The 12,439-nt window shown below is 29.0% G+C and overlaps 1 protein-coding gene across 1 annotated transcript; it reads left to right on the top strand.

Moving 5' to 3' along the window:
* The first annotated feature begins 329 nt into the window (after positions 1 to 329).
* Positions 330 to 11,490, top strand: LOC129312945 (cysteine-rich receptor-like protein kinase 10). The gene is made up of 8 exons (XM_054955743.1): positions 330 to 773; positions 2,262 to 2,674; positions 4,185 to 4,295; positions 5,776 to 5,942; positions 6,472 to 6,682; positions 9,359 to 9,599; positions 9,726 to 9,876; positions 10,998 to 11,490. Exons 1-8 carry the CDS (start codon positions 406 to 408, stop codon positions 11,310 to 11,312), a joined length of 1,977 nt encoding a protein of 658 aa, XP_054811718.1. The 5' UTR covers positions 330 to 405; the 3' UTR covers positions 11,313 to 11,490.
* Positions 11,491 to 12,439: the final 949 nt, after the last annotated feature.

The raw sequence follows: 12,439 nt of genomic DNA, 5'->3' as shown, positions 1-12,439 counted from the left end.
AACTTAACAAGAAATTTAAAAAAATCTGGTCACTAGAGAAAATTTGTATCTTTATTTAATGAAATGGTCATACCCTCTGGCTGGGGGAAGAAGAAAATAGGACACGCTCTGAAGGGGACAATTGGAAATGGCAAATGGTCATATTCTTCTTCGTTGACAAAGTCATACCGTGGGCCCATACGGTACTTCTTTTTCTTGTTCCAATTTTGTTTTTTTCCCCCTTGCTTTTGATTCAAGATTCAAAGTTAGATTTTTCATTGCAAGTATATAGCGAGTCAAACTTTTGCTTATCATAGCACATTATCTCTACCTATTTTTCAACAATTCATGACCAATTCAACTATCTATTTATTTTCACTACGTATAGTTCGAAATTGAAATAGGCTCATTGAGAATTTTGACCCAATGTTGGGATTATCGAAACCTGATTTTCTGATCATCAGCTTCATAGTTATTCTGATAATCAGTTTCATCAGAACAAGTCAGTCTCAAGCACCAAACTACGTTGGAGATGACTGCCATAACAAAACCCCTCAAGCTCTTACTTCCTCCTACAAAGCCAATCTTAACCAGCTCCTCTCAAGGCTCTCGGCCGATTCTACCACCGGCAAACGCTACAGCAACACCACCGTCGGCAACACCGCCGATGATGCCGTGTACGGCCACTATGACTGCCGCATCGACCTTGCCGGATATTTCTGCCAGTTCTGTCTCTCCACTGCCACCAGAGAGGTTCTCCAACGGTGTCCCAATCAACTTTCTGCTGTATTATGGTACGGTTTAATTGGTGCCGATCTGATTATTTACATAACTTAGAATTTCAGATATTCAAAATAATTTTTTATTAGAAAAATTAATTATTTGATTCTTAGCTATTTAAAATATTGGTTACTATATATTAGAAAATAAAATTTTAAAAATTAAAATTATTTTAAAATTTATGAATTAATATTTTAAATTAATAAAATTTTAATTCTTTGTAAATATTATAAAAATTAAAATTTTAAAATAATTTTACTGAAAAATCAAGTAGCTCGATAATTTGTTTTTTTACTTCAACACTTCTACTCCCATCCCACCCTTCTACTTACTTGGAGTGGCTTTGAAATTATGATTTACCAACACAGCAATGATAAAAGAAAATATAATGCATGCATAAGCAATTCGTTGGGCTTAAGTGGCATGAGATTTTAGCCTACAATTCACAATGTGAGTGGGATCTTATTATTATTGGTCTAGATCTATAAAAACAAAATTAATGTAATATGCGTTAATCCAAAGATAGGCCCATAATAAGAGGGCAATTATGGCTAGCCCCGCTTCCATGTCATGTTAATTATTTTTAGACTCATATCGTTTTAATTATATTTTTGGCTCCAATTATTTACGGTCCTTCAATTTTGCATTGATTATATTTTCATGCCAATACTTTCTGAAATTATATTTGCACCCCAAATTTTAGGAAATTCACTTTTCACTTATAATTTTAAGATTTTTTTTTGTGTCAATAACTTTTGGCATTTTTATTTTGACCCATAATTTTTTTTACCAAAATTAATTATGCACCTTTGTTAAAATATTTTGAGGGTTGCCTTTTTTTTTTTGTTTGAAATATTGAATGAATGTTTTGACCAAACTCTTGAAAAATTATAAATTTTGTGCATACTTTGAGAGCCCATTTGAAAGCGAGTTCTTGAGTATTTGTGGGAATTATGTTTCCCATGTATGCGCCACAGTTATTTGTTAGAATTTACGAATTCTTTGTTATAATTATGTGGAATAATAATATCAGAATTATTTTGCGTTCGACAATATGAAGTATAATATAGTTTCTTAATTGTTATATGTGACTACGCATCTGCATATACATATAGTCATTTATCCATTGTGAAAAATGCCAATTATTAATTGGATGTAAATTGATGAATAAATTAGCGTTAGGGAAAATATATTTGCAAGTGTTTATAGTTTATTTCAAATTTAAATTAAGTCCTTGTAGCTTGTTTTGTTTCAAGCGCAAGTCCTTATAGTTTCAGATAACAGCTCTTTTTTCCTCATGTTTGTACGAAAATTATAAGTCTCATCAATTAACTACCTAGAGCTATAGCTCAAGTTGCAAGCGCGTGGGTCATAAGATCTAAGTAAAGTTTATGATTTCAAACACTCCTAATGTAACAAAAAAAAAAATGCATCGATTAAACGGAGAGTTTGCACACTTTAAGTAATACTCATGCTAGTTTCTATATATGATTGCAACATAGGTATGACTTCTGCATCCTTCGATACTCTAACAAGAACTTCTTTGGGAATGTGACGGCAAGCCCATGGTGGAATGTTAGCGATGCGAAGATGATGTCGGTTTCGGGGGAGGGGAAGAAAGCAGAGAGTTACTTGAGAAGTTTGATAGAGAAAGCAACGGAGGGGATGAAAGAATTGGGCGCAAAGGGAGAGTTTGATTTGGGTGGAGGAAGAAAAAGGTACGGATTGGTTCAGTGTAGTAAAGACCTTGACACTGAAGGTTGCAGACAATGCTTGGAGGCTATGGTGGATAAGGTTCCTCAATGTTGTGAACAAAAACAAGGCTGGCAAGTTTCATCTCCTAGTTGTATGATCAAGTACAATGATTACATGTTCTATCAATCATCCTCTTCTCTTAGTCCTAATCCTCCTTCAGGTATAACACAAGAACAAGCTTTTATCTCCTTTTCATATTTGCATTATTATATATAAAATCATTTTATTGAGTTGTGAAAGATGACAAAGCAATTAGATTATATTCATGAAAAAATTGATACTTTTTTTGAGTTTTTGATTTTGAAGTTAATTTGATGAAGAAAAAGGAATTAAATGATTTCACATTTCTTTTCTTTGTGTTGCAATCTTTTGGAGTTTTAAAGGCAATTAATATCAATATGTAACATACATAAAACATAAATGCCAATTTTTGTTGAAATGCATGAAATCCATTAAAGAAAAATGACAACTACCTATATTTAATCACTTCTTTTATTAAAAAGGGGAATGTTATTTAACTCCCAAAATAACAATTAATGACAATTAGATTCCCAAAAATTTGTTTTGAAAAATAACTCGTATATACCAATTTATACATTAATAAACAAAAATCTTACTCCCTTCATTCAAAAATATAAGGTATTTTTAACTGAATCTCATTCTCAATAAAATAGTTACCTACTTTTAAATTAATCTTATCTTTCCTTATTTACCTCTATTAAATTCCCTACAATAAATATAAAGTCATTTACCAATAGGAGCACTTTAAAGATAATAATTACATTTTAAAAAATTAAAAATATCTTATATTTTTTAATATCTAACTGCTCAAAAAATACCTTAACTTTTTAGACGAAGAGAGTAGTTGAAACTAATATGGTTACATTCAAAATTTAAAAATTTTATATGCAAGAGTTGAGATTCTTGAATTTACAATTATCTCGTTCAAGTAAAAAAAAAAATATCTCACTCAATATTTGTAAATTATCTTTTTAAAAAAATTATTAGGGACTAAATTTTCATTAGATCAATTTGTTATAATTTAACTTTCATCCTTCAAAAAATAAAATGAACAAAGGTAGCTGGCCACCCTAAGTGGTGAGCAAGTGGAGAGAAGTCAAAGGATTTGATGAGAATATGTGGTTTGAGTTTAATACAAATCAATAAAGGCAGACATGGACACATGGGGATTGATACATGATTCATACTATTCATGGTTCATGAATATTACAGTTTATTATAATTTTCATTTATATTATTTAATAGTTAAAGATTGATCAGTGCGATAAATATATTTTTTATTAATTAATATCAATTTTCTAAAATTGATCTTACCAAAAATTCTCTAAAATAAATAGGGCAGATGGTATTAATATTTTTTAATATTTTCTATATTATATATATTTGATGCCTTTTAATTTGAAAACTTGTATTTGGTACTATTCATATTTCGACATTAATGTGAATATTTTTATTCTAGCTAGCTAGCTAGTTTTCTTTTTGTTAATGTAAAAGTCGATTATTACCTACGATGAGGTTAAATTTTATTCTTCCATAATTTTTACTTTTTTATACTAACTTCTACTGTTGCTCTTTTAACTTCATGTCTTGATTATCAAACAAATTAACATGCATATCTGTGTTATCACCTCATGTTGTCATTGGTGCAGAAAATAATGGTGTCAGCAAGTCAAAAGCATTGATCATAAGCATAACTGTATTTATGGGTGTAGCTTTATTATGTGTGGGTTTTTTCATCTGGAGAAGGAAGACTAGAAAAGGTATTCGTTACGTACTTAATTTATGTGCATTTGGATTCGGTTCAGACTTATGAATTTTTAATTTAACTATGTTGAGAATATCTCACATAATTTTTTTTGACATATATGTGACCGATCATCACATCAAATCATTTAATAAACTTTCTCCAATGATGGATACCATATATATGCATTTCTTTGCGTTTATTGAGGAAATTTTGAAATCCGAAATCTAATAAAATCATCTTATTGCATGATATATATATATATATATATATATACTCCTTCCATTAAAAAAATGTAAAACATTTATTGAGGGGTTAGATGTTAAAAAATATAAAGCATTTTAATCTTTCAAAGTGTAATTGTTGTCTTTTTTCAAAAATACCCATATTAAATAAATCACTTTATATTTATTTTAGAATGAAACACCATATTAAATAAGGATAAATATGAAAATATAGAATTAGTTTGAAAATAAGCAACTACTTTAATAAGAGGTGAGATTCGGTTAAAAATGTCTTACAATTTTTAATAGAGGAAATATATAATATTATAAATTAACCAACATTTATAAAAAAAAATGAAAGGAAAATTAATCTGTAAGTCCTTATAGTTTTATTTAATTTTAAATTAGATTCCTATAATTTATTTTATTTTAATAAAGCCTTTATAATTTGATCCATTATACATTTTAATCCCTTATAATTTAAAATTAATACAAAATTATTAATTTTTTCAAAAAAAAACTTTTGGAGTTGATAGAAAATTTTATTTAACACTTTTGGCCAAAAAATGATAAAAAAATATTTCATGTAATACAATGTTTATATTTTTATGAAAACTCTATATGTAACGTAGAAGATAACCCAAGTTTATATAAATTTTGAGTAATAAAATTTATATAATTAATTCCAAATTTTGATAATCTTTTAATAAAATATAAAATTTCTTAATATTTATTTTTTAAAAAATCAAGAATTTTAACTTTTGGGGATTAAAAAATCTATAGGATCAAATTATAAGGGCTATGTTGAAAAACATAAACTATAAGGACTCAATTCAAATTATAAAAAATTATAAGGATTTTCTGATGTATTGTTTTTCAAAAATTAAAAGTAGGGGGAACAACTATACATACCAGTTGGGGCCTAATTAGGCTGCTTCTTGATTTTGGCTAGTCCAAAGTGATTATAAAATACCTCTATTCAAACTCATTTGATTTAGATTATTGAGATTGGTAAGAACATACATGACATGTTCTTCAAAGTAGCCAAAAATTTTCCTTAAAGTGGTTCATTTCACTTGGTACATTGGATAACACAGTGTATATTACACATAGTAAATAAAAACACAGTGAATAACCATGACAGGATTATAATTAAAATTACTATTTACTGTAAATGTATAAAATTTTTCTACTTTATCAAAATTCTCAACATCTCACACAACGTGTATGCAAAATAAGTTGTATCTTCACACACAAATTTGATATTTGCAGAAGAAATGCCGTTGGAGAGCAATCTTATGATTAATGACCCTTCTCAACGAGAGGCTTCATTGAACACAGACCTTCCCACAATTCCTTTAATTGTAATTCAACAAAGTACACATCACTTTTCAGAAGTCTCTAAATTGGGAGAAGGGGGATTTGGTCCTGTCTATAAGGTACGGATATATTTTTGGTTTCGTAGTAATTAAGTTATGATGTTGAAGATGTTAGATTATTTTATGATTGTTGAAGTTTTATTTCCTTTTTATTTTATGATTGTAAAATATTTTATTTTGGCCTTTATTATATGAAAAATTTATATACTTAGTTTTATATGCATAAGATGTGATTGTTTTCAATTAAATTAAGACATGTGTATCTTTTCATAAATTATTTATTCTATAACAAACTCTTATTATTTATTCTATAATTTTTCTTGACTTGATTGGATAAAGATATATTAAATACATAAGGTTAAATACCTAAGTCTTTCTCAATTATGTTTTGGGCGAAAACTCTTCCCTCTTATTAAATTTATGTTTGTGGATGATTCTGCTTCAATGTGTTATTTTAGCATCATGAAGATTGATGTGAGGTTAAATTAGTAACTGAATTAATCAATATCACACATGAGATGAGAAATGTTTGGCGTTGTCCAATATACTCATGTTTTTACTTTCATATATCAACCTTAATTTTCATTAGGGTACATTACCAGATGGGAGGGAAATTGCTGTGAAAAGACTCTCACAAACTTCAGGTCAAGGTACAAAAGAGTTCAAGAATGAAGTGATATTCATAGCAAAGCTGCAACATAGAAACCTTGTTAGACTCTTGGGTTGTTGTATAGAACAAAATGAAAAGTTGCTTGTGTACGAGTACATGCCAAATTCCAGCCTTGATTTCCATCTTTTCAGTAAGTTTTCTACATCCCTGTCTATATCTTTTATGCTTTATTTTTTTTCCTTATATGGTTTAAAATTTGTGTTTATGAGTGATCAGTGATAATATAATTCAATTAATATAATAACTAGACAATGAGTGTATATATGAGAATGCTTAATATACATGGGTCGCTTATTTCATATTTTGTTATCATGTGCTTATAGTATTCAATGATTTTCCTTGCAAAGGTTGGACTTAGGTGAAAAAAATAGGTAGGTCCCGTGTAAAAGACTTATTTATAAATAAGTCTTGCAAAATTCAAAAACTATAGGTATGCCTTTTAAGACTTGAGTGTAATTTGTAATTAAGTGTAAAGACAATATTACTCTTGTTAAAATACATCAAATCAAATTATATCTAAAAAAAATGATGCATTTGCATTTTTAAAACACAAAATATGACTTGTGAATTAAGATTTTTTACTTGTAAATTGTGAAGTTGCAATTATAAGTTAAAAAAATATAACTTTAGCCTATTACTTATAAAAATGAAATATGACATGTGTATTAAGAATTTCTAATTGTAAATTATGAAATTGTAATTGTAAATGAAGGGTAAAAATGAGTATTATTTATAGAATATAAAATATGACTTGTGAATTGAGAATTTATACTTGCGTAAAGTTGCAATTATAAGAAAAGGGTGAATATGACTTCAGTCTATTGTTTTTTTAGTTTTGGGTAAGTAGTGGCACAAAGTCTTTTTACCAAAAATTTCAATTACACCTAGGTGTTAATGGACTTGGTTGTATTTTTTAAAACTTGCAGGACCTATTTGCAGATAAATCACTTACGTGAGACATTTACATAATTTTCCCTTGAATTAATTGACTACATATCATAATTCCAATGAATATGACCTTGTTTGGTTTCTATTTCTATTTTTTATTTTTAAAAACTATTTTGCAATACAATTTTTAAAATTATTTTTCAAAATAAAACAAAAAAAAATATGTTTGGTTGTATTAATTTAAAAATATTTTTAGAATTAAAAAATTGGTCGATAATGATAGTCATTAGTGGTTAATGGTGATGGCTTATAATAATTACTCCCTTCGGTCCTATTTATAGTTATTTCTACCAATTTTATCAATATCAATATAACAAAAATATAAGAAATAAAAGTAAGTGAAATTCCAAATCTGACCCTTAAGTAAAAAGCAAAAAGTAAATAAATGATATAATATTATTTTTCCTGGCTTTCTCTCTCTTACTTTTCAAGGGTAGTTTGGAAATTTTAGTTTGAAACAAAACAATCCCATCAACTAGTAACTTAGAAAGTGGACCAGATTATACTTCTAAAAGATGACTAATATACAAGACCAGAGGAGTATTAGCTAAGGTAACTACAGTCTTCAATAATTAGATATGACGTATTTTGAAAACAAGAAAAATAAAATGAAAATATATTTAAGATGTTTTCACACACAATTCATTTGTGTTTCTCTTGATCTCTTAATCTTTCCATGGTATGAGAGCTAATCTCTCCAATCTCCAGTGTCCAATCTCCAAGGTAGGACAGCTTGGTTGCTTGATAAACCTTTTCCAAGGAAATTCTATTGCCAAAATTTAGGGAATTAATAAAGATTGCCAGCCAAAATCTAGCTAAAATATTTGAAATATCATCCACATATGATTTTCTCCTTTGACACCTCTCTTCGTCGATGCTTGTACCTAATGGCTCTAGTGTTAGCATACTTTTTTGTATTTCACAGTGCAATCAAATAAGTATATAAGATTGGAAGCATCACATTCAAGGACTTGTCAAGAAAGTTATTTGCAGACAACAATCAATATAAAATAGATTATTGTTAAAATAAGAATATGGACTTATTTTTCTTGAATAAGACTTATTATTAGTCTTTGTTTGTGAATAAGTTTCTTCCCAGGTCCTTGGATGTGATTCTCCCAATAAGAATTGTACTCTTTGACTACATCATGAATATATATATATATATATATATATAATTCACTTTCCTTCTCATAGTATGTAGAGACATCGTGTTTGAAAGTCACAACGTTGGGAGGTTATTTGCAGTTCTCTCTTTTGTGTGAACATGACTACCTCCCAAAAGCTTCTCGAAATGAGCATAATGTCCTGATTTCTTCGATAACATATCCCTACACCAAGATTGCTTTAATTAGGTAGAAAATACCAAAATTAAGCACTGATATGCAATCTAAAAAATGTAAGTTTAGTGTATTGTTGTTGCTAGCCTCATGAGCAATAGACACCCGCATGATCGTTTCATTTTTTCTTTTTTTTTTTTGGGAAAAAGTTTACCCCTAACTTGGCCTTTCCCATAAAAATTTTTATCGCACCATGAGCATTTCGGATGCCTAAAATGTGATAGCTAGTTTGTTGTTGCTCGCCTCATGAGCAATAGACAGGTGAATTTCACACGTAAATGATTCTTTTTATTTTTGGCTATCACAATTATTAGTAGTTCATAGAATAAAACTCTTCATAAACAAAATTTAGATTGTCAAGAAAAGTCATTGCAACACAAGTTAGTTACAAATGTTGTTGCTTTAGTAGCTAGTAGGCGACATAATTTCTGTTTATGCTCCAAGAACATCTAGCAAATCTTTCTTTTCACTTCATATGCCATTGTCGATAAATATTTTACTTGAACAATTCTTGTCAGGTGAGGAAAATAGAAAGAAACTAAATTGGGAACGAAGACTACATATCATTAATGGAATTGCAAAAGGACTTTCATATCTTCATGAAGATTCTCGACTTAGAATAATTCATAGAGATTTGAAAGCTAGCAATGTTCTTTTGGATCATGAGATGAATCCTAAAATATCAGATTTTGGGTTAGCAAGGACTTTTGAAGGAGCTCAAAATCAAGGAATAAATACCGGCAGAGTAATGGGTACCTAGTAAGGGTTATATATCTACTTCTCTCTCTCTCTTTTTTATTTTAATTTAAAAGCTATAATTTAAAATGTTTAGAAAAGTTTAGCTCATGGATAACTTAAATTGTTACATAACTTGATTCAAAACAGTGGATACATGGCTCCAGAATATGCTATGCAAGGATTATTTTCAGTCAAATCAGATGCTTATAGCTTTGGAGTTGTTCTACTAGAAATCATATGCGGAAAAAGGATTAGGGATTTCCACCTATGTGAATGTGGTCAAAGTCTTCTAATTTATGTGAGTTTTTTGTTTTATAGATGTAATCTCATTATGAATTTCAATAAAAACCTCTTGACCACACTTATTTAAATTCAAAGCTCTTAAATTTTTGAAATTTCACTGCAGTCTAAGGGTACTGATTTGATGTTAAATTTTTGAGAAAAATAATAAATTTACCCTTCATTTAAAGTAATATTAGAACCACCCTACTTCACTTGTTCATTTACTTATAAGTAATTTTTTAGGAGAACGATAAAAAATACCTTTAAAATATATAAATAACAAGAAAGCATCATGAAATACAACAATTATTGTGTAGTCCCTAGAGACTTTTTTGACATACTGGTTTTTGGAGAAACAACAACTTCTCTTAGGCAAATGACTAAAACTTAATATCAAAATTACAAGTAACTTTTTGCTAATTTTTTTCATCAGTAAAATGTAAATGTAGAGGATAGTGATTGTTTTAAGAATAAGGAATGAAAACTTCTCTTGGACAAATGACTAAAACCTAATAGCAAATTGAAATAAAAAAAACATGAAGCAACTACTTGTAACTTGCTATCAGTCATTTACCCAAGAGAAGTTGTTATTTTATGTATATTGTTAAGTAGTCATTGTTCTCCATATATTTTATTTCAAATTTTAATTTGGGACAAATTTGTCATCTTGTCAAAAACTGAGATGCTAGACAAGTTTCTAGGAATTAAACAATAATTGTCACATTTTGTGATATTTTGTCATTTGCATATTTTCAAGGTATATTTTTTGGTCATTCTCCCAAAACTTTTCTTCAAACAAACAACACCTTGTTGGGATAGGGGCATGTTTGGAGCCACATTTAATTAAGTTGGTTGCTTATCTGGAAACCACCCCAACTTGGGTCCAAACATAGCCTTATACATCTAACTTAAGTTTCCAACAAAATGAGAGTATACAAGTCCTTTGAAAATAACAAAATTTGTTGCATATCAATATTCTAATTAGCCAAAACAATTGAAGTGCAACGCTATTTTTGTTGAATAAAGCTAAACAAATATAACAATTCAGAATCATATAGAACTATTTATCCCATGATACTTGCTATTGAATTTGAATGAATGGTTTTATAATCTCGTACAATTCACAATTGCTTGCAGACTTGGAATCTGTGGTGCGAAGGAAAATGTTTGAAACTCATGGATCCAATGTTGGAAGATTCATACATAGGAAGTGAAGTTTTGAAGTGCATACACATTGGTTTGCTTTGTGTTCAAGAAGATGCAAAAGACAGACCTACCATGTCCACTATTGTGGTCATGCTTGCAAGTGACACAATGTCATTTCCCAAGCCTAATCGTCCTGCATTTTCAGTGGAAAGAACGGCTAATATTCCAGAAGATTCATCTACTTCAAAAGATTCTAAAGTTCCTTCTGTGAATGGGGTAACAGTGTCTTATATTATACCTAGGTGACAAAACTAATCTTGTTGAGGACGACATAGGTGCTTTGTAGTGATTGCACAATCCATTGAGGACAGAGATAAAAAGATTGGATTAAATTTTGGGGGAAAATCGATATGGTTTGATAAAAGCCAAAATACATGACAATCTTATCTTTCTTATAGATGTTGATTATTTCATTTTATTATTATTTTTCTTCTTTAAGTTATCCTAGTTGTGTAAGTGTTTGGGTTTAAAATGGAGCGTCATCCCAAAATCAAGAAGCAAAAGCTAAGACTGAGCCATAAGCCTAAGATATAAGTGGAGACATAGTCTGGTTTATTTCCAAGAGAAGTGTCCCACCCTGACACTAAGGGTATGACTATCACAAAATTTGAGATAAACTCACATTCCATAAGCCTTAATTATATGAAATTAAGCTAAAATATCAATAATTAATTCATATATAAAATTGTAAGGTTAAAAAAATACTAAATATTCTGTAGAAATTTTGGTAGAGTTTCCCCTGTAATTTAGATCTCCTAAATTTTTTTTTACCATAACAAAACTTGTCAGCCAAATACAGTAAAGGAGCTTAGCTCCACACTAACAAATTATAAATCGTCAAAACAAAACTAGAATTTAACTATGGTATACGTGAAGCACTAGATTATAATTACATCGGAATAACCAGAATATACTTCCACTATTGAAAAAGCGATACTGCCCCTCAACAATCAACAGACAGGGTCATCTACAACATCTGAGACCAAAGAATTTTTCGGTGAGTAGCATTCCAATCAAAATTATAAATTATAATTAATTAAAAATAAAATGTGATAGGTAGTAACTAATAAATTTAGTTTAAACAAAACAAGAGAATAATGGAACTTACTTTAACAAACAATAAATAACGAGTTTTTTTTAATAATATAACCATGAAACCAACAATAGCATCAAAACCAGATAAATTTATCAAAATTTTTCTATTTAATATATATATATAAAGATTTCAAATAAAGGTGCAATTTAAAAATCCTTTAAAGAAACAAATATAAAATGATAAGTTTTAAATCAAATATAGGAGGGCCTTATCAGAACGAATAACAAGCGTGGACACACAGTCCACGAGGGTAAATAAGCAATCAAGCGTGGACACA

Source organism: Prosopis cineraria, unplaced genomic scaffold, assembly GCF_029017545.1.
Source record: "Prosopis cineraria cultivar Desert tree isolate PC_DT_omini unplaced genomic scaffold, ASM2901754v1 PC6, whole genome shotgun sequence".
Taxonomy (NCBI): domain Eukaryota; kingdom Viridiplantae; phylum Streptophyta; class Magnoliopsida; order Fabales; family Fabaceae; genus Prosopis; species Prosopis cineraria.
Note: the sequence above shows the minus strand (reverse complement) of the source record. Positions and strands in the feature narration are given on the sequence as shown.